This window comes from Curcuma longa, chromosome 1 (assembly GCF_044706935.1).
Source record: "Curcuma longa cultivar G26 ecotype Majalengka, Jawa Barat chromosome 1, ITB_CL_G26_1.1, whole genome shotgun sequence".
NCBI lineage: Eukaryota > Viridiplantae > Streptophyta > Magnoliopsida > Zingiberales > Zingiberaceae > Curcuma > Curcuma longa.
Window position 1 is genome coordinate 25,846,828 of NC_133861.1, and position 24,113 is coordinate 25,870,940.

General features: G+C 36.4%; 1 protein-coding gene across 3 annotated transcripts; it reads right to left on the reverse strand.

Moving 5' to 3' along the window:
- Positions 1 to 2,695: 2,695 nt before the first annotated feature.
- Positions 2,696 to 17,695, reverse strand: LOC141847883 (ubiquitin C-terminal hydrolase 15). Of its 3 annotated transcripts, none has more exons than XM_074735992.1 (15): positions 17,537 to 17,695; positions 17,291 to 17,373; positions 16,238 to 16,642; positions 14,999 to 15,416; positions 14,493 to 14,910; positions 14,254 to 14,405; positions 14,069 to 14,166; positions 12,964 to 13,049; positions 12,713 to 12,875; positions 12,022 to 12,145; positions 11,754 to 11,911; positions 11,586 to 11,670; positions 10,826 to 11,038; positions 3,662 to 3,723; positions 2,696 to 3,595 (listed from the first exon to the last, which is right to left on the reverse strand). In XM_074735992.1, exons 3-15 carry the CDS (start codon positions 16,522 to 16,524, stop codon positions 2,926 to 2,928), a joined length of 2,934 nt encoding a protein of 977 aa, XP_074592093.1. In that variant the 5' UTR covers positions 16,525 to 16,642; positions 17,291 to 17,373; positions 17,537 to 17,695; the 3' UTR covers positions 2,696 to 2,925. The 3 variants fall into 3 exon arrangements, with proteins under 3 accessions (XP_074592093.1, XP_074592084.1, XP_074592101.1); XM_074735983.1 differs by having other exon boundaries at positions 17,255 to 17,373; XM_074736000.1 differs by lacking the exons at positions 17,291 to 17,373; positions 17,537 to 17,695 and adding an exon at positions 17,159 to 17,217.
- Between the last annotated feature and the right edge of the window lie 6,418 nt (positions 17,696 to 24,113).

Here is a 24,113-nt window from a genome sequence, read left to right on the forward strand (position 1 = left end):
AGTCAATAGGATTTCATACCAATCAATTGGTCAACCCTTATACCTCAAATCCATTTGGGGCATTAGGTTCTTAGCCACTAGTCGACTATCATCCATCAATAGTCAATTATTGACGTTCTGACCACTTCTAAGATCAGATCTACCTATATTGAGTTCTACCCTCCTTCCTACATATACAAGTCACTCAACGGTTAGTTCATCGAAGTTTTATAACCACATCTTGACTTTACCCTTCAGCCATCTCCAATCAAGTTATTTAGTCCCTCTGATGCCCATGAGCCCTTAGCTTCTCTACATGTCATCCTTCACCCCTTCATCTGCGAAGTTTGCCTTCATAGTTGTTGTCCTCGTTGCCTCGATGTTCCTCATCCTAGGGTCTCTTAGTCTACCTCATGTCTGCTTCCTATAGCCATCGATCTGCCAACCTTTTCGCACCAAATCATCACTTAGGAGTTGCTCTAGCACCACCTTAGGGTTCCTCGACCTATGGTCTCCCAAATGTTTCATATTATCATTCTCTAATCTCAGCAAATCTTCAAGTCACTCAGTGTGCCACCTTGGCCACACCAAACCAATGAGTTCTACAAGCTCCATAGGTATTCCTACAAATCTATGTACACTCACACACACATCAAATATATAAGCAAGGCCTAACTCAAATTGTTTTCCCAAACATCAAAATCCAAAGTCACACTAAACCACTTGAGGTGCAATTGCACCAAAAAAAACCTACCTAAACCTAAAATAAAGGTCACTCAACTCTCATAATTCATTTAAGAGTTTACCTTTGCAATTTCACCTTCACCCACAAGGTTGCCTCCCATCAAGTTGTAAGTCCCTAAAATGCACTAAGCCCTTGGCTTGTTCAACATGTCATCTTTCATTCATTCACCTACATAATTCACCTTCTTTTGACTACTTCAAGAGTTGTTGTAGCTTCACTTTTCTTAAGTGGTCATCTCTAGTCAGATCCTCAGTCCCTTGGATGCACCAAGTCTTCAGCTCAACTCTTATGTCATCCTTCACTTGTTCATCTACATAGTCCATCTCTTGGGGCTCTTATCAAAGTTGACACCTCAATGATCCTCATCCTACAATCCCTAAGATGTCTCATATCTTTCCCTAATCTCCAAGAAAACTTAAGCCATTGAACCATACCAACTTGGTCATGCCAAGTCATCAACCACAACTCAACTTCATTGTGTCACAAGTTCCACAAGCTTCATATGTGTTTTGCCAAGTCCTTGCACAACTTAACTAGCTCACACATCAAAAACACAAGCAAATCTAACTTAAACCCTTTGTTCGAGACATCAAAACACTTGATGAAACATAATCATTTAGGGCACACATGCACTAACACAAACTCCATGCACGCATCAGTAACACTAACAAACCTAACTTAAGCCCTTTGCCAAACGCATCAAAATGTCTTAGTCATACATGACAACCTACGTCATGATTGCACTAACAAATTGTACTTGTAAGCTTGTGTATTTCTAGATTTAGAGGGTTGTGTAATAGTTGAGTTCAAAAGTGCTACATAGCTCTAAATTAGTCTAAAATTGAAAAGAAATATAGAACTCGACGCCATAGGGGCCAGACAACTCATAGAAATGTTTGTTTTTAAATTTAGATTAGTTTAGAATTATGCAGTAGTTTCAAACAAAATGTCTACATGGCCTTAAACTAGTCTAAATTGAAAAATAAAAGCATATATTGCCTTTAGATGGTTAAGGGAACTCATAAAAGTATTTATTTTTGAATTTAGATGAGTTAGGGTCAAAACTGTTATAGCTCTAAACTAGTTTAAATTCATAAATAAATACTCTTATGAGCTCCCTAGATCCTTTGGACGCGGAGTCTATATTTAAGGCTAATTTAGAGCAATTTAAGGTCATGTAGCAATTGCATTGAAAAATTTTATATAATTTAAACGGCTCTAAATTGAAAAATAAAGTCATTTACACTCTCATAGGTCCAAGAAACTCATAGAACTCATTGTTAGAGATGTCAAACAGATCAAATCCATGGTGAGACGTACTAATCCATCAAAAACTCATCATATAATAGGACGAGACGGACCGACCCACTAACTTGATAGATTGAAAAATCTCTAACCCAACTCAATCCAACCCAATGCGGATTGTGAGTTAGACGGACCAACCCGTGGATCTTTCAAAAAAATAAAAAAATATTAAAAATTTTAAATTTGAATTACAATTTAAACAGATCAAATTAAAAATTTTAAATTTAAATTACAATTTAAATAGATCAAGATCATTAATCTATTAAGTTTTTTACTTTAATTTTAAATTTTAAAATAAATAAATAAATTTTTTCAATCCGCGAATCAATCCAAATTCATCACAGACCAACCCATGCAGACCACGGACCTAGACAAATCAATCCACCTTAACTCATCTTAAAATGGATTGATAAAATTTTAATCCAATCCACCTCAATTGTGTAACAGAACAAATCAATCCGACGGATCCAACTTAAATTGACGACTCTTCTCATTGTATGCCTCATTTATTTATCACCGTTATTAATTATCTAAATCATCTATTGATCTCCAAAACTCTTTCAAACTCCAATACGAGTGTCTCCAAAACACATTGGCCTTGGAAAGAACTTCAATACATTAGGGTGCCTAGACAATCACATAGCTTAAGCTATTTTAACCAATGCATTCAGCAAGAAATCAAGAATCTTCCATAGATTGCTCGAGTTATACATAAGCACCTGTTCTCCGGCCTCATAGATGCCTTGCTTCTAACTAAGCACGCCTCATTCGATCAAAAAAACAAGCCATGAGACGCAGCTCAATTCGGCTCGAGAGTAAGCTTAATAAGTAGGCCTAACAGAATCTAGACTACATATCGCAAAACTCACAAGAACAAGGCCATGCCATCTTCGGGATTACTCCCACTCACCATACATGCTGCGTTGATGGCCACGTGAAATTACAGGTTCCGTTGAAGCACGGGCATGTTCCATCGTCCTTCCTTTATTTACACTGCTAATTGGTCGCGACGGCAATGGCAATGGATGGTTATCACCACCACTGCTCTCCGAGAAGAATCTTGTTTGTGACCGACTCCCTGAGAACTTTGTGCAGGAGATGGTGTTGCTGTTGGCATACTCTGGAACATAGAAAGGACTAAATATAGATGAGATGGTATCAAGGGTAGTATTGTCTCCATGATCCACGGTGCTAAATGAATCTCTGGTACTTTCGGTGGTAAACGATGAATCATCCGAGCTTGTGAAGAGCGACCAATCACTAGATGTCACATCAGAAAGTTCAATACTCATTGCATCTGGATATGCTCCATCTGGCACCAAGTCTCTGCTAAAGGGCCTTGAGAGGTGTTCAGCAACTTGATCAGTGGTATCGTCGCCGCCGTAATTGCTTCCTGAATCATTTGTTGAGTGTTGGTGTACTGAATTTGCTGAAGAATGTAAGTTCACATTCACTCTTGGTGGAGCATAGTTTGAAGTTTTCTGACTCTTAGCCATATTCCTCGTACTAATCAAGGGGCACGATAGCTTTTTCTCGGCATAAGCATGAGGCGGACGTGGAAAAGATCTGAGAAATAGATGATTCAACATGTTAGAGAATTGATCATAAAATGCACAGATAAAATATGTGTACCTTGAGTAGAAAAGCATGTATGCGCCTTCAGACATTACTTGACCCAGTGATACAGCTTGCACCTATTTTAAACAAGAGAACAATCAGAGGAGTTTTATTGGCACTGACTGATCCAAAAAAGCAAGTATCCCATCACTCAGTTGCAATTAATCCAAAAGCATCTGCATCTATCCATTAACTAGAATATGCAACAGATTTTCTGTGGACTCAGTTAAAAAGGTAAAGACAAGAAATTTCAAACATGTTCTATTCAATATTAAACTCTGCCTGAAAATTTTTGAGATGCAGTTGGTAGAGGTTGGCTCTGATGGAATTTAGTCAAAACATAAAACAAATGTATGAAAACCAAGGTTACTGGCACACCCTAGGAATGTTCGACACATTGTTTGAAAATCACACCATAGGGAATTGCTGTGTGTACTTATCAATCCAATAGCGATATACCAACTTTACCACAATACCGCATAAACAAAGTATTCTAATGTTGTTAATGTTGATAATGGGACAGTGTAGATGGTGTTCATGTTGGTGCAGGTAGTACTAAATGATCGAATCTGTGTTTTGATGTATGACAAAGAGTTTAAAGTTAGACATTGTGGATCTAATTTGGGTGTTGACTGTGTAGATCACTTAAAAGCCCTAATGGGTCACAAGGACTAGACAATAGATAGTGTAAAGAAAGTCCAAACTGATCAACAAGACCTAACATTTAATCAAGTAAGAATGTAAGGTAAGTTCCAAAAAAGTCCTTCTGAAGGAAGGTTGTGATAAGCGATTTCACATTGGGACAGAGGTAATCCTACAGCTAAGGGATGACCTGACTAAGAAACTAACATGAGTTCTGAAGTTGAAGTCAGACAGTTTTAACTATTAGAAAATAAATCATGCATAATAATATATACCTATTTTGCTTGCTTATCGTGCTAACTTTGTTTTGCAGAAAATAGGTATTCAAGTGATCGAAAGAGAAATACAATCAATCGGATTTTCCGAACTACCAAAAAGAGCTTTCAGTTGACCGGATAATTGTGATAAGTGAGTAGACAGATGAGGTGTTGATGTGGCTAGCCTTGTGTCGGATAAGCACGAGTATGTTGACGTGGCAAAGGATATACTTTGGGCAGTTGATGTGGTAGGAGATAAGGTGTGAGACGTGGTAGGCTATTAGGTGATCGGAAGCCAATCGGGAGCTTGATTAGCAAATGAATCTAGATGAGAAAGCTAGCATGGGCAAGATCGATCGACCGTTACCACAAAACCGATTTAATCAGCGGATTGAGCGGGATAAGTTGTGTACCAGTCGATTAGAAAGGCTTTATTGGTCGATCGAAAAAACCTATAAAAGTGGCTCAAATCTAGCACTCGGCATCAATCAAGCCATCATTCCTCGATCATTCTTTTATTCTTTTGTGCTCGAATTCGCCTCAAAATCACTCTGCCAAGCTCCGAAATCTTGCAAGCTATATTGGTAATATTTTCATTATTTGCATTTCATTAGTTGAGATACACTAATTGATTACTGTAATCTCTTTGATTGTAAGAAGTTTCTCCACCTCCGAATCTATTTCGGAAAGAAGAAGATTTAGTGGGTTTTTCGGGGATCAATCCACCTTATAGATCATTACGGCAAGTAGGAACCCAAGAGAGAAACCGAACTACGTTAAATCAATTGTGAATTTTCTGTGTTTTTTTATTCTTACTTAAGTTTTCCGTTGAGCTCAGATTTCATTTTTGATCCTACAACTGAGCTTGGACGCTCTGAATTGGCTCAACCGTCATTCAAGATCCTCAAAAATGCCTCGATAACTATCTTAGCTCTCTTTATTTCATCTTTCTTTTAAGTTAAATATTTATCATATTCTTTCTTTATAGACAAAAGCATAGAGTTAGTCATCAGGCCGGTCCCTCAAACCCTAGATAAGATCCTAGGTTCCCTACTGACGAACTTAGGCAATGTTTTGCATCTAGAACTCATTTAGTTTTAGGAACTACGTATTTAGATAGGGATTTCTTTACTAAATATTGTTCTGATATAGTTGAGATAATCAATTATTATGCCCTAAGCAACCTACTCTACTGCACACATCATGTTCACCAAGGTTTGTGTGCAGAATTTTATCACAGCGTATACCCTATTGATGACTTTTAACTATAAAACTAAGGTAGGGGCAAGACATGTTTAATGCTGATATTATTCAGACCTACCTAACCCTTTTTACTGTTTCCCAAACCACCCTCAAACACTACTTGAACCATATTCTCATATCACCTTGGATAAATGCATTCTAAGTTCTTTGAAGGTCCTCGTCATAATCTTATTCAAGTAGTACATCTTAGGGCACCTGATAATGCATTATATAAAGTAATCATAAGTTGCATTTTACCATTAGCTACTAAAGACCAAGCACTAACCAGCCCCCATCATGTCTATTATCACATCATTACTGACTTATTGCATCTTTTGGCATAGAGATTACATCAAAAAAATTTAAAATGTTATCCGACTCTTTTGATAAGATAGATATAGACAGATATCCTTAGCTGATATAGGGAAAGGAGACCAGACCTTAATGTGGAAAGTCAAACGATAGAGTGTTGCACAACTCGAGGAGGGATTACACTCTAATGATGACATGCCCAATATTTCAATTTTGGAGTTGCCAGCCCCAACGGATCCTCATGATTCAGGTGACTGATTTACTCATTTAGAGGAGATGTTGCAAGATGGCTTTAGGCAGATTAGGAGGGGCATCCAAATACTCCGAGAGTAGCAACATGAGATGATGGATTTTCCTAAGACCTGGCATATCAGCCAATAACCTACTCCCTCTTTTGATTAGGCTTATGATAAGGGAATGAATTTCAAGCTATATCGCGTGATACAGGCGAAATTACCTACTCCCTCTTTTGATTAGGCTTATGATCAGGGAATGAATTTCAAGTTGTATCGCGTGATACAGGCGAAACTTTTCATTCCGCCGACGGACCGATCGGCATAGCACTGGCACATCAGTTCCGGCCAGGAAACGCCTCTAGAGGCATCACCCGGGCGCGATGACGCCTCCGAAGGCATCGCGTGATGCCTCAGCCGCCTAGGCCCTGCAACGCCACCGAAGGCGCCGCCCAGCCCGACAACGCCACCGGAGGCACCGCGCGGGCCCAGCGACACCACCAGAAGCGCCGCGCGGGCCTGACAACACCTCCACGCGCGCGGCCCGCGCGCGACATCACGATTTTTTAACTTTAGGTTTAATTAAGATTTTAATAATCAAGTACTAGCTATAATTGGAATAATTTAAATAGGCTTTATTAAAATATATAAAATTATCTTATTAATTTTAAAAAATATTTTATTTTTTATTTTTAAATATTTAAATTAAATTTTTTATTTTAGTTAATATATTTTATATTTTAAAAATATCAAAACTATACCGGCACAGTACGATATGGTATCGAAACTGTATCATTCCGATCCGGGACCGAAACCTAGGCACGGCTCGATATTTTAAACCTTGCTTATGATTATCTATTTTTATAGTTTGTATTGACTTTACTTGTTGATGTATGTCAAAGGAGGAGAATATGAGGTTTAAGTTTTAAAATTTTAAATTTCAAGCAGGGTTTAAAGTTTTAAAATTTAAGAGGTTTTAAAGTTGTGCATTATCTCTTAACTTTAAATCGGGTCGTCAAATATCAAAAAGGGAGAGATTATTAGTGTATGCAACACCAAATGATCAAAGTTGTATTTTGATGTACGGCAAAGGGTGTAAAGTTAAGTATTGTGGATCTGACTTGGGTGTTGTGTGCAAATCACTTAAAAGCTCTAGTGAGTCAAGAGGACAAGACACAAGACAATAGAGAAAGGCATTGTGGGATAGGCGATCGGGCACTAAACAGGCAAGTCCAAACGGGTCAGCAGGACCAAATGTTTGGTCATCTACGAAGGCAAAGTTAGTTCAAGAGAGATCCTTCTGAAAGAAGGTTGAGGAGCATCTTCACCTTGGGACGAGGGTAACCTACAGCTAGGTAACGACTCAACTAAGAAAACAATATAGTTTCGAAGTCGAAGTCACACAATTTTAACTATCAAAAAAATAAATCATGCATAAACATATCAATTTTGCTTGCTTGTCGTACTAACTTTATTTTGTAGAAACTAGATATTCGAGCAGCCGAAAGAGAAATACAGTCGATCGGATTTTTTGAGCAGTTGAAAAAGAGCTTTCAGTCAACCAGATAATTGTGATCAGTGAGTTGGCAGATAAGGTGTTGATGTGGTGGCTTGGTGTCGGATAAACACTAGTATACTAGCGTGGCAACTAACGTGATAAAGGATAAACTTCACGCAGCTGACGTGGCAAAAGATAAAGCGTGAGATGCTAATGTGACAAGCTATCAAGCAACTGAAGCCAATCAGGAGCATGATTAGATCCGATCAATAAACGAATCTGGATGGGAAAGTTGGCGTGAACAAGATCAGTCAACCATTTCTATTGAACGGACAACCACAAATCTGATTTGATTAGCAGATCGACGAGATAAGCAATGTACCAATCGATCGGAAAGGCTTTATCGATCAACTGAAAAAAACCCTATAAAAGTAGCTCGACACCAACACTACATCAATCAAGCTATCATTCCTCAATCATTCTCTTATTCTTCTATGCTCGAATTCGCCTTAGAGCCACTTTGTTAAGCTCCGATGTTTTGCAAGCTATGTTAGTAATATTTTCATTATTTGCATTTCATTGGTTGAGATACAATAATTGTTTATTATAGTCTCTTTGATTGTAAAAGATTTTTCCACCCTGAATCTATTTCGAAAAGGAGAAGATTTAGTGGACTTTTCGGAGATTGATACACCTAACGGATTATTACGCCGTGGAGTAGGAACCCTGGAGGAAAGTCGAACCATATTAAGTTTTGATTGTGTATTTTCTTTGCATTTTTTATTCTTCCTTAAGTTTTTCAATGTGATCTAATTTCGTTTCTGAAGAATAAAAAATAAGTTCTAAAACTACGTGCTATTCAACTCCCCCCCCCCCCCCCTAGCACCACTCTTCGATGTAAGAAATTCAAATCATGGGGGGCAGTTTTGATACTGTGCCAAAGATGACCAATAGTAGTTTTTAGTTCTTTCAGCCCTTCGTCTCAACATGTCTCCCCTTAAGTTCCCCACCCCCACCTGAACTTTGTAATTTCTCTCATATCTATGAATCTCATTGCAATGATATTAAAATCTCACATTTGTTTATTATACATTAGTTTAATCAAGAATTTTTACATTACATGAATTTGGAATTTCAAAGCTCAGTCAAGGACATGTGTACTATAATTTTTTTGAATAATGGTGAACCTATTGATAATTTCAAGGCTGTGACAAAGCTAATTAATTGGGCCCTGAAACCGGGGAGGAACCATAGAGGCACAGCTAATTCAAAATGAACAAATTTCAAAATATTAATATAGCCGCAATACAAGATAGGTGTTTTATTCAAATCTATGAACCTGAAACATATATCAATGAATAGGGACAATTTGCAATGTAATTGGGGTACAACACGTGCTCGCAGTCAAAGAATTTTGCTTGTTAGCATGTTAGCTCATTGATGTTGTACTGAGCCAACAAAAGATCAGTATCCACATCATAGCAGTATTTCAATACGTGATATGTATACGTATAACATGTGATATACACAGGATAACCCCACACATAATTATGGCCTAAATCATAGCCACTTCTTCAGTAATTTACTTGACAAACTAACGATTTCCCTAAAAGCTTTGTTGTGAATATCAAACACTATTTATAAGGCCTATTGAAGATTATCATTAATCCATGGTTTCAAGTGTCATCAAATATCAGTGTAAATCTCCAAGTACCAATTGATACTATGTTTGCATGGGTGAATGCAAGGATTAAAATACTGAACTGTATCGCGCGATACGGACGAAATTTTTCGTTCTGCCGCAGTATCAGCACCGGCACAGCATCGGCACCACGGTTCCGGCATGTAAACGCCGCCGGAGGCGTCGCGCGGTCACGGCGACGCCTCCGGAGGCGTCGCCCGAGCCCAGCGATGCCACCGGAGGCGCCGTCTGGGCGCGCGGCCCGCACGCGGGCAACACGCGATCGCGATAGATTTTTTATTTTTTTATTTTTTAACTTAGGTATTAATTAAGTTTTAATAATCAACTCCTAGCTATAGTTCGGGATAATTTAAATAGACTTTAATAAAATCCATAAAATTAGTTTATTATTTTTAAAAAATATTTTATTTTTTATTTTTAATTATTTAGATTAAATTTTTTATTTTAGTTAATATATTATATATTTTTAAAATATCGAAATTATACCGGCACGGTACGATATGGTACCGAAACTGTATCGTTTCGGTCTAAGACTGAAACTCCGGCACAGCTCGATATTTTAAACTTTAATTTAAACCTTGGGTGAATGTCATTTCAGTGCTCACGCTGACATAATTGCAGCAATACCAACTGAGAAGAGAATATCTCCCACTAATTGAGAGGAGACAAAAATTGGAAGCGCCAACTAGAGCACCAACAACTATATTTATAATGTGGAACATAAGTTATAATATTAAATGTGATGGGGCATTATTTATTTTTGGTATAGGAGATTGGTTGACCTCCTCGTATGTGTATAATCATTACTTGAAATGCTAATTATGTTTTTTAACTTATTGCTTCAAAATTTTAATTCAACTGAGTTGCTAATTTCTAAAAGTTTTCATTTAGTTGTAATGACAATTTATATGAAAGGCTTATAAGAGCAAACCTCATTGAGTTGATTTGGCATGCTTTAAATCACACCAAAGCATGTTGGGTGTCACAACGTATTGTCGAAACAATATGATTTTAACTAGAGATAGAAATTCCAACACAATATGATACTTCAAATCTTACACTAGTCGCATTGTATCTCTAACAAATTGCTGACTGGAGAGCGAAACTCCAACACAGAATTTTCTTCAATTCTTGCACTGGTCTCATTGTATCTCTAATAAACTCAAACAAGCACTACCAGAATTTTATGAATAACCATACTACTAATAATATGAGAGATTGGCTTTGTTCAATATTTCCTTATTAATGTTAAAGTTTATGATGGGAAAATGATAAACAACAGACAGTAGTTACCTGAGAATCATCAATTCTGAACCATGTTCCTTCTAGATCTTTGATGTAGGATATATAGTGCCCTGCAAATGATGCATTTGAGTTGTCCAAGTGCACAACAACCGCATATAAAAGGTAAAGTGGTGGCTTGTCAGCAGTCCCAGTCACAAAAGGAATCATGTCCAGCATGTCAGGAAAGGTAACACATTTATTGATTTTTCCATATTTCCCTGTCTAATAGGCAAAATAAAGATTACATTATTAGGTCAGGTTAATTCACATGAATTGCATAGAAAGAAAAGTTCAGCATAATTTCACATGTAATGTTAGTATTAGTCACAAGAAAATGCACAAAATGCCTATTTTCCCCAATAATGACAGCATGCACAATGTTCTCCATCTACCCCTATGCTCAAAGTGGTGGGGCTTAGCTATGTTACACTTAGGTACAAGTAACTGATATGGATGTGGATCCAAGTCCAACACAATTGTTTCTAAAATTGTTTGCACGTGATGAATAGGAAAAGGTACTTGTCCACTCAATGTGTTGAAGTCCAAGTGTCAGTGTCTGACAAGGGGCCAAACAGGATGATGAAGATGCCAAATATCAAAGATCATCCACTAGAATCCATAACCAAAAAACAGTTCCATACAAACTAGTGCCCAATAGACTGAATAATATAATTAAGTTTCACTTGACTCGAGAAATTGGAGGGATAATTCAAAGAAATCACTGAATTCAACATCAATTAATAAAACCATCTGTTCAACATCTCATTACCTGGAATCTCTTCAAGACTATAGTTAGTATGTTTGGCACTTCATGCAAACTTAACTGCTTCCTGGCTTTGACATATGCCAAGCACCTAGATTTCAAACATGGAAATCAAATTGGCTGTGATACATAAACTAATAGGGTTAGATATGAAAATTTGGATATTGATTCAACCTTCCACATCTGTACATGTTCTCCCCATCTAAATCCTCAGGAGCAGTGAATTGAGTGAGAGCATCTTCCAATGACTCAACCCAACCATGTATCTCCAGTGTTAGATCCATAATGCTCTCATATCTTTCGGACTCAAGGTGGCATCTCAGGCATTTAACCTTGATTGGTTTATATTCACAAGTTAGTACTAGAGAACATCATTACCATTCAGGTATAAAGATTGTATGAAGATAACAACATCAACTTTGCATAAGTCACAGTTAATCACCTTAGATTTGAGGCGACCACCAAATATCTGTTGTATTAGTGTTGTCTCTTGCAACCATGGATCAACTTCCTTTTCACCTCCCAAGCCTTCGAGGCAAACAGATTGCATAGACATTACAAGAAGCCTGAGGTTTTGTATTAGAATGAATCAATAAGAGGACTACTTCAGAAAATTGAAGTTGTGAAGACTGTAAATAAAAACAACAGAAACTAAATGCCATCACATTGGAAAACATGGTTCTAGAATCTGTCATTCAATCTTGAAGATAAAAATGGGTCTCAGGCTGATATGCCAATCCTATTGAATCCAAACAGACAACCAAAAGCATAACATCACAATGGTGTTGATGATGATTAGAACGATTCATTCAACCCAAGAAGCTGGGTTCTGCCTACGATTTCAGTCTCATGTTGGATCCCATCAAAAGGGTTCATTTTCAGGTCAAGTAATGAAAACAGTCAATTTATCAGTGATAAGCTTGATTGAATATTAACCCATATAGCATGCCAAGAAAAGATCAATCATCCTCAAGTCTTGTGTATATAGAACTGAGCTTAGTATCCTAAAAGAATAAAAGATCCATCATACCTAGATTGTACCACCATAAAAAGTTGTTTCTATTTTTTATGTAAGGAGCTCAAGTCGGAAACAAATGGGAAAATATATATATACATATATCCTAATGCTACACCTCAGGAATTCATGTGCATCTTCTTGGTTTCCACTACCCATGCGGCACCCAATATTTGTCATGTTTGAAAGGATCTTGATGGGAGACAAAGGACCACCTTCTTCACTCAACAGCAAAGCATGTTGCTCGAGTTCACACATGAGGCACCATTCTTTCACACAACCTAAGAAATTAATGAATGAGCAAAACTGAAGATATTATGAAATTATGCAATTCTCATTCACAAGAACAAGTAAAACATTCAAATGTACAGGTTCGAGAATGCCCTCTTCGAAGTAGGTAGACCATAAGAGGTTTTGTGGAAGTTAGACATTGCAAAACAGCATTGGCATAGCAACTGCAAAAGCGAGCCAAAAGAAGTTAGATAAAAGATGATGAAAAAATCAGTAATTCATTAAGGTGAAGTACATCTGGAATAGATTAGGCCATTACAATATGCTTCAGGTTAAAAATCAGTATTCTTTCCATGGCGTCTGTGTTTAGAAACTAAATACACAAACAAGCAATCTTAATGGGACAGAACCTATTACTTTTTCAGGCTGTTAATATATGCCATAAATAGTTTATTATCTCATATTATCAACTCACGTTAAACCCCCTATTATAGGACATTAATCAGTCATAATAGTGACATTTTCCAAGTTTGTGTCATTCTTGCATTTAAAACAGAAAAAGAACTCCACAGAATAAATATTATAGGTGCATGCTAGAAATCCATATTAGCAAATCCCAATTGTGAATGGTCATTCAAGTGAAGTTATCAGCTAAATAGAAAAATGATTTATCGAAATATAGAACCCCTGTTAAAGTTAGTCATATTTATGCATAAAAAAAAATACTCCAAAATTGATGTCCAGATATCACAATGGAGGTCAAGTCAGTGAGAAACTGATTTTCGTTAAAGTCGATTGGCTGATGACTTCATACCAAAAGCTCAAAGTGTCAGCAAAGTGATCCAGAAAGAATCTACTCCAAATTGATATTTAGATATCACAATGGAAGTCAAGTTAGTGAGAAATTGATTCCTGTTAAAGTTGATTGGCTAATCACTTTATACCAAAAGCTCAGCATGTCAGAAAAGTGACCAATCTAAATACTTGTATACTTAATACTATCTCCTCTTATGGTGGTGAGCATACCAGTTCAATTTGCTTCAAGTAAAACAAAAAATCTCTATCCAGAACAGCAAATGAAGCTAAAAAATCAATAAATCAATCAGATTACAACATCACAGGAATAACCTTGCCTCCCAGCATGCTTTAGAAACATTTGCCACAAAAATGTCAGGGTAATACTAATCAGCATAGGTTGTGTTTTAAATTACAATTGATAGTTTAAACATTTTTTAACTCATACCTATTGCCACAATTAAGAAGGCCCTTGGGAGAAATGTGACTTTCTTCACATTGGAAAAGCATGACAAGATCCTCATAAGGAAACAGAAGTTGACCAAGCTGAATTTCCAGAACATGAAAAGCAGAAGTTGTATTATAAATCCATGGTTGTGGGTGTCTAAATAAATATCATCAGCAAACTCACACCTTATTTTTCTTATTATCGTTTATCAATCCAACAAGATTTCGTTTGAGAACTTTTGCACTTTTCTTTGAGCCTCCCATCAACCCTTGAATACTTGGGTTGCCATCTTGGCCTTCAAAGCAGATATTTGAGGAATCATTCTTTTCCATGATTCCTGCACAAGTTTCAAATACATGAATAAGTAATAAGTAATAATCATGAAACTGCAATGGGCAATAGCATATCCATGAGAAAGCCCTACTAAATCCAGTTTCCTTGCCACCGGCTTTTTCTGCTCCTTCATGGTGATAGTGTTTGGAATTGTTCTCTGACATCTTCTGCAAAGAGGAAGTTGTGTGCCCCAAAGTGTAGGGGGGTTTCCTGTACATTATGCTTTCTTTGGCAAAATAATGTCCAGTAGTATGACTAGCATTCACTGTTTCATTATATGAAACACCAGGCTTCTGTTCAGGGATACTTTCCCCATTTTGTAATCCATTTATCAAACGTTTATCAGCATGCGACTGAGATGATATAACTGGGGAGGCATTATGTTTTAGTTCCTTTCTTGTTTCACCTGCCAATTTAATGTGCTGGATTGACATATTTCTTGAATTTGATAAACCATTGATCTCTTGGTTCACATGAACTTGAGTGGATGAAGCAGTTCCCCCAGCAAACTGAAACCAGGAGAAAATAAGAGCATAATAAAACAGTGCAGTGAAATGTAGGAATTAACTGTGCCTTTAGAGAGGGTGTGAAAAGGACCTTCTGGCCTGCAGGAAGATCCTCTGAAGAAATCTCAGTGAAATGATTAGACAACAAGGCTTTCCCACAAGCATCATGGCTTTGGTCTCGGTCAAATGCATGAGAATCATCATCAACACCATTTGACTGAATCATTTTGAACTTATCCGATATCTTCCTTCCAGTATCTGAGTCTTGAGATGCATCAGTAGCCATCAGGAAAGGATCATAGATGTCATTATGGAAACTGTAACGTAGGGACTCTGCTCCTTGAACACCATTGCAAAGATAAGAAGATTTAAGGTTATTTAAGAAAGGCCCTTGCTGAAGTGCATCTTTAAGAAGTAAACCAGCAGAAACATTCAAGGAGTTATCAAGCCATTGTAGACATTCATGTTTGTGCCCTTGCCTCCAGTGAACTATTTGACACTTTCCAGAACTGAAAATATAACCAATATTATCAGGATGCTATTTATAGGAACAATTAAATCTGGTTTTAAGCATAGAATTAAATAGTAGAAGAAACTGGCAAGTTTTTACATAAGCAGCATTATATAAAAAGTGGCATTTACTGAATGAGAATATTTAATTTTTATTTTATTGATCAAGAGGCAAAATAGTTTGCTGAAAATATGTAATTTTATTTCAATCCATGTCTACCACATTTAAACACTTTTTAACAAAATATGAGCACACTATCCACGCATGATTCTTATCCCTACAGCATAACCATTTATTTGCATCCTTAAAGAGTCTGAGCCATATATGTTTCATCTTCTTCAACACATAAGAGAAGGTGAGAGGGGGTATTTTATTGCTAAGCTTCCATAGTATCTGAAAATCCTAAGGAATGGACCATTGCATGAAGAAATATAAAAGGCAGTAGGAGCATTAGTTTGTTTGATTCCATTACCAAATGCGCTTATAGAACTCCAATCTCTCAATCACAGAAAAATATTACACATTTTAACAGTAGCCACATACATCCTTTGAAAAAAAAAGGCATCTAACACTCATGGACAAAAAAACATTAAAAAAGTAAATCATCCATAAATCTACTTGTGTCCCATCACTTAACCCTCTTTATCATTATTTCTGCAGCAAGGTTCAATTATCATTCTCATGCTGTTGAGATTAACAAGATAGAAAATCATACAGCCAAGAAACATTATTAAACAGCAAAAAAAGAAGAAAAGATTGGTACTTTTCATAATTATTAATGATGGAAACAGTAGACAATCATGAGCTTAGTTATGTTACCAATATCTAACCAACTTGCATCTGGAGCAGCGTGTTGTAGCAGGGGCAAAGCATCTAGCACATTCATGGAAGGCAGTTTTTGAAGAAGGCAAAACAGGAAGAACATCAACAGCACTCATTGCCTCTACTTGGAAAGCCTCTTCAGCAGCAAGCTGTGCAAGTACACTTATCCTAGCCTTTTTCTTTGAAGCATCGCTCCATCTCCCAAGTAGAATGTATATAAAAAGAGGAATCACAACCAGAAAAGTTAAAAGAGCAGTTAAGTCAGCTTCCCTTGGCTGTAGCATGTCCCCACAACATACTCATGTCCGATTCCAACCAGTGCTATTCTGATTGATCTATCTCCATTCCCTAACTATATATTTCATTATCATTTCTGGAGATGATAGTACAGATTAGCCTTACCTGAGAGATGTTTAAAAAGCATACACTAGGATTCAACAATGAACTATAAATAAAATACATACGGAAATATTCCAAATGCAAAAGAAGTCACAATTTGAAAGTTTATGTTAACTAAGCAAGACTGTTCATATCAAATGATTCTATTCTCATAGCACAGGTGATTAGAACTGATAAAATGTAAAATATTCTAGTGGTAAAACAAAAGAGTATAATGTCGAAATCAGTCTCATGAGTTGTTACTGGAAACTATTTGAATGCAAGAAGGGGCATTGTCTCATGCACTTTACACTATAGAAACAATCACAGATAAAAGAAATGTAGCAACCTCGAAAATCCTATCTTCAATATCTGAACTGAGAAGCAATGCAACAGATATAAGACCTAAGGGGGAATTTGAACGCTTCATGTGCTAAAAACAAGAACTATCATTGGCTACTACACAGATAAGAAAATAATTAAAAGTACTTCTCGATTGAAATTCACTCGGGATGATCCCAGGAAAGAAACGGAACGCACTCCTACTAAACTATAGTCTTCTTTAGCACTCAACGACAACAAAATCATCAATGTAGAAAAGGCACCATGCATGACCAAAAGAAAACCCTCACGGACCGTGGCGAGGGAGATTTAGACTAAAGGGAGATTTACGTTCACCAAGATCCCTGCTTCACGGTCTCCAGTAGGAAAAAGAAATCCATTACGCCTTACGCCTGATGGTCGAAGGCCGCCACCTGAAAACACCAGCACCCGCCTTTATCAGAAACACCTTTAAGGGAGGCTAACTGAAACGGAGATCGAGAAACTAAAAACCCTAAAACCAGCATTAGCAACACTTTCAAGGGATGAGTGAGGAGGCAACTATTGATTGGAAAAGGAGGCATCTTTGGATCTTACCTTAGGAAAAGGACAAATCTGAAGCCCCAAAATCTAGCATCCTTCGAGATTCGCCAGATTGCTCTCCGAAGAGGCTGTCTGTAGCAAAACGAGTCGTTTTCCACGACGCTTCACTAGTGGCTCACTGGCTCAACAGTAGTGATAGTACGAGTAGCAGCAGCAGTGCAGCAATGGCGCACCTTCACGGTACTCGTCCACCAGCCAGCTCTCTATCTCACTCGCTCGCTCGCTCACTCACGCTCACTGCACTGTCCATTTTCCATTTTTCCCCACTTGACTAAAAATAGAAAATGTAAAGAAACAAACTCCAAGGCCTTACCCTTATCCTTTCATTACTTGCCATACTGGTTTTATTATGCTCTTTTTACTTGAATTTAAGGCATTTTATCTGATTGCGTATGCATATTTTAAGAATTTTTAAATTTGTGTGATTTTTATACCAACTCACATATTTATTTTTAAAAATATCTCTCCGCCCAAATGGTTGTTACTTAGAGCGGCTATTTTTTTATACTTTAAATTATAATCTTTTTGAATTTTAATTTTATCAAATAAATTCAGATAGATCAACCAGCTTAGATCCCATATGGGTCTGTTCGTAGCGGACTTAGATTGGCTCATGTTGAGAAAATATGTTTTTTTTTAAAAAATTAAAATTAAAATAAAAAACTTAATAGATTCATGGATTTGACTCATCTAAATCGCAATCCAAATTTAAAAATTTTAACTTGACTCGGTTGTAAGAGCTTTGAGTCAAACTTATTCAAATTTAAAAATTTCAACTTGACACAATCTAACCTAAAAGCTTTGAGTTATTGTAACCATGAGAGAAGTGTATTTTCAAAGTTAGACAAACTCAACTTATAGATGATTGAGTCACGGTGTATCAGTCACTGATACTACTGAGGTAACAATTGACTGTTACACAAAGGAGTATGCATACCTTGAATTTGAACAAGTCCAAAATTTATGGTATGAGATCAATGGAGTGTATGAATTGTTGGAGTTGACTAATCAACATCAACTATTATACATGTACAGTCAGCTGATTGAAATCATATGTGTTTGAATTCATAGTTTTATAAGAAAGAGAATATTCATAGTTTTATAAGAAAGAGAATGGAATATTAAATAATCGACTTATGAATTATGAAAGGGAACAAAAGATTGTACAATCAAGTGGTAAGTCGATAAATGAATTTTAAGGTTGTATAGTCTGATCAATTGATAAATTCTGGGAGAGAAGAGAAAGTTGAACAATTGACTACATAAGTAGACTTGAAGGATTCTAGAATCAAATAGAAGGTTGGTCAATCAACTCATCAACAGTATAGTCGAAGTCCAGGCACCCGGATTTGATCTAGGCGATCGGACGTCAACGGAAGCAGGCCAGTGAAGTAGTGAGGTGGCATTGTTCCAGTGGTCGGGACACCTCAGCTTTCAGGCGCCCGGATTGGTTCTAGGCACCCGAATTCGGATAAATGCCACGACAGTCAAAATTCATTCGGAACACATAAACGTTCATCCAGAACCTCTACGTCAACATACAAGTGCCCAGAAAGGGAATACAGACACTTGGAAGTATCAGGTCAGCAGCGCCGATGGTGGATCAGCGGACAACGTGTAGGCGCCTAGAAAGGCTTTCAAGCGCTCGGATAGTCCTTTATAAGAGCTTTGAGGGAGACCCCTCAGATGAACAAGTCAGAGCAACCCGACGACTATCTGCACGCGAAGAAACATCCTGGAAGTCGTCGTAATGCTGAAGTTCTGCACAGAAAGACTACGACTCTACAACTTCAGTAACTCGATTACTATTCTGTACTTATTTTCAAAAGAACGGTAATATTTTTTTACCGTTCCTATTTTTCTGTAATCGACAAAACTCCTGTTCGTAATAAAGGAGTTTCATAGTGGATTGTCCAACATAAACGATCAAACAATTATGAGCCTTAGAGTAGCAACCTGTGGCTGTGAACCAAATAAAAAATATTGTCTCTTTGTGTTTGTATTTTACAATTTTCGCTGCAATATTTTCCGCTGTTTAACTCTGATCGATCGGACTTATGAACGAAAGCGAATGGACTTTACAAAATCGAAAAAACGCTACAGATAGCGCTATTCACCCCCCTCTAGCGCTCTCTTTGATCCTATAGTTGATCGTGAAGATTTTGACATAACAAAAATCAATTAGATATAATAAGATCAAAGTGATCAGTTGATTGATGAAACATAAGCAACTGACTGATGACAAAGTTTATAAAAGAAGATGTTGAGCTACCACAAGCATGGGTTTTTGGGCATGATTTTAAATTGGTTGTTGGCCATCTATAGCATGATTTCTTTGTAAAAGTTTGTTGTTCTCAATGATAAATCAACTTATCTGGAGGATCTCAATTGATAGTCTTTGCTCTCCTTCTAGTCTATGATCAAAATGAAGGAATTGTGCTTCATAGATCAAAGAATCCAAATCCTATTCTTGAAAGCTCAGTAAAGTATTATTTTTATTTTTAACAATCTTTGCACTTAAATCTTTATCTTATATCAAAATTGTAAAATAACTATTATATAAGAGGTTTGTTCTATCTCGGTTAAGACTAAAAAGAAGAAAAATAGTGAAAATTTTATGATGTCATCATGCATTATTTGTTTATTTCTTATAGCACAATATTAGCATGATGAACTTCATATTTTCATAAAAAAAAATATGCTCGTATTTTTAGTAATTTATTTCTTTCTATCTGTGGTAGCATGACATGAGCATTGATGAGTTGAATAATTTTAGTGTTAGTCTACTTGTTTAGTATCTCAACTTCACTTTATACTTGATTTCGAGAATTGATATATATATCTAAAAATAATTATGAATCATACATTAAACTAATATCTTAATTTTCTACATAATTCTCACTACATTTTAATTACTAAAAAAAATACTCGAGTCAATGATCATATAAAAAAATTAATTTCAAGAATGTGACACGAGAACAAAATTTGAATGGGAAAATTTTATTTTGATAATGAGTAGAAGCGATATTGTACCCCTTTGAGATATAGTGATTACTAAGGAAATACTAAATAGATACCCTTTTAAGATCATGAGGTTACTGAAAAAATACATATTAGCTTCCTTTGGCATTGAGTGCTCCTTTAAGAACTTACATAGACAATGCAAAGTATTAGAGAGGATAATCCTTGCGTGAGATAGGTAAGTGTCTTGCCCCGGAAACTTTGAGAATACAATGAGATGATGAAATGACTAGAATTGATAATTGAAGTTTTAAAGTCGAGTCACTTTGCACTACGCATCCTTGTTAAACGTCGGTCCTCCAAACCTGCCTAGACTTTCCTGCCTGGTGCTCTAATCTGTCAAGACTTCCTGCCCAGTCCTCCTGACCAAGACTTTATTTCTTGCCCAGTCCTCCAATCAGGACTTCCTTGCCCAATCCTCCAAACTAGGTCTTCCTTGCCCAATCATCTAGATTATAACTTTCTTTGCCTAGCCGCAACTAGGACTTTCCTGTGCTATCTGCACACTCCATTCAGCTCATTAGTTCCACTTCTCAAATATTAACTTAAATAACCCTTTGTTATTATCAAAATTCAGGATCGATTATCTATTGCTCCCTACACCAACACCTTGGACCAGCTACTCCAGCACCCGCGAAACACTATATAGCGCCATGTACTCCTCGAGCAGCTCCGCTACAACCGCCACCAGTATCATGATCTCTCTTCTTCTTCTTCTTCACCTTGGAAGGAGTCGATCCTCTAAACAGATCCCTAATCCATTGCTAAATTGGGAAGTTTTGATGCGGAAATCTAGAAGACTTCCATGATTTGATCATTCACCCACAATCCCTAATCAAGCAATACAAGTTCATTCACTTCTTTTTTATTGATTATTCCTTTGATCATCCTAAAAAATTGATCTGGATGCAATCTCCATGGTTTGTAATCCATCAATTACTCCATCAACTCATCCACACACAATCATTGAGTTAAAATTTGTATCAAAAGCATTCTGTAATGGGATCACTTGTATAAACACTTAGTAAACAGAATTAGATAAATACCTGACCCTGGTTCGTAGCTATGCTGATCAGTTTCTCTCCTTGTAGATTTTGGAAGTATGAAATCAAATTTGGGATCAATGTGAATTTCTTATTTTAGTCTTATTTTAATGTTTTCTCATTATATGTAAGCTTTAGTTTACTTCCTAGTCTATACTACTCTCTTTGTTCTTGATTGAAGTTATGACCTTATAGATAAGCAGAGAAGTTGATGAAGCAATTAGGACTTGATTATGAAAAGATTGATGCTTTCCCTAATGATTGCACTTTGTATTGGAGGTTGAATTAAAAAAGAATTCAATGCAAAATATGTAGTGAACCCAGATGGGAAACATCTAAAAATGATTTTTCTGGTGAGGAGAAAAATTGCACATAAGATTTTATGGTATTTACCAATAAAGCCTAGATTACAACGTTTATTCATGTCATCCAAAATAACATCTTATATGAGATGACATTCTAAATCTCACACAAAGGATGGTTACATACGACATTCGGCTAACTCCCCAGCTTGACAAACATTTGACCATAAGTATCCACAATTTGCAAAGGATCCTAGGAACATAAGGCTTGGTTTAGCATCAAATGGATTTAATCCGTTCAAAAATATGAATGTGACACATAGTATGTGGTTGGTTATTTTAATGTCACATAATCTTCCACCATGGATGTGTATGAAGCAATCATACTTTATGTTGTCACTATTGATACCTGGCTCATCTGCTCTAGGAATAACATCGATATCTACTTGCAATCTCTTATTGCATATTTGAAAGATTTATGGGAGATATGAGTTCAGGCATGTGATGTATCAACTAAATAGAATTTTTAATTGCATACCGCATTAGTATGGACAATAAGTGATTTCCTTGGATATGCAACCTTATCAGCATGGAGTACTAAAGGATAACTTGCCCAATATGTCACAAATTTACACATTCACAATGGTTAAAATGATGAAAAATACTGTTATTTGGGTCACCGTAAGTTTTTAAATAATGATCATGCATTTTAGAAAATGCTCAATTTTTTGATGGCACATAAGAGTATGGAAGACCACCACTCGATATTTTTGATCATGCATCAGGAGACATGGTGATAAACACCCTCACGAGCATAGTCGAGTTGGTACTCAAGTAGTATATATGCAACAGTGAAGCAAGGTTCGCATCCCCACGGGTGCATGCCCTTGGGGAAATTAGTTTCTCCCACCTAGGAGGTCACTCGATACTGTGATTTACCTCCCTTTCACAAGGCCATGAGGTGGACAGTGGAGGGACATTTGGGATGAGTGTTATCACTTTTTTGCAACAAAGGAGACATGGTGATAAATGAGTTGAAAATTTTTAAATTTACATTTCGGAAAACAATTCATAATAATTCAGCACTGTCATTTAATTGGAAAAAAATTAGTATTTTTTTTATTTACCATATTGGAAAGATAATGTGATACATTACAATCTTGACCTTATGATATTGAAAAGAATGTTTGTGATTCTATTTGTGGGATTCATTGTTGAATATGAAAGGAAAGGAAAAAATGAAAGATAATCTCAAATCACTACTTGATTTGCAAGAAATGGGGATAACATCATCACTTCTTCCTTGAGAAAGGACCAAAGAAAGAGTATTTACTTCCAGCATCTTTTTCAATGGGGAAAAAAAGAGAATGATATATTTTGCAATGTCTTAAAAAAAAATAAAGTTTCAAATGGCTATGCATTCAACATATTACGATGTGTTCAAATGAAATCAACAAAATTAATTGGTCTAAAATGTCATGATAAATCACATTTTGATGTAGCAATTGTTGCCAGTAGCACTATAAAAAAACTTTATTTAAATCCATTCGGATTTTTTTGATTAGACTAAGCAAATATTTTTGAAAGTTATGTTGTGAAATAATTTTTTCTATGGATATGATTCGTCTGAAGAGAGATATTGTAGTGATCCTATATGAATTGAAAGAGATTTTTTCTCCATCATTTTTTAACATAATGGTTTAACCGACATTAATTAACACTATTAGTTTAGCTCGATAAAAAGGCTGATCTCGATTCAAGCTTGATTAACATTTTAATAAACAAATTGAACAAGCTTCAATATAATTAAGCCCGACTTGGCTCTTGTACACTTCCGTACCTGCATGACATACCCAAATGCACATTGACGACGCTAGCTATTAGGATATAATTAAAATTTCATATTAAAAATATATAGAAAAAATTTAAAATTATAAGATGGAAGATAACTCATTGATATGAGGTCTTTTGAATAAAAGTCCAAAAACAAAACTATGAGGACGTGGATCCAAAATGGACAATATCATACCATTGTGGAGATCTATATGGATATCAGTTAGGACCGTTAAGAGGGCGAGTCTGTTGAGACTCGGACCAATAAGGGAGAGGTTGTTGGAACCGTTAAGGGGACGAGTCTGTTAAAATTTGAACCAGTAAGGGAGGAGTTTTTAGTAGTTTATAAAATGGAAGATTTTTTGGGTAAAA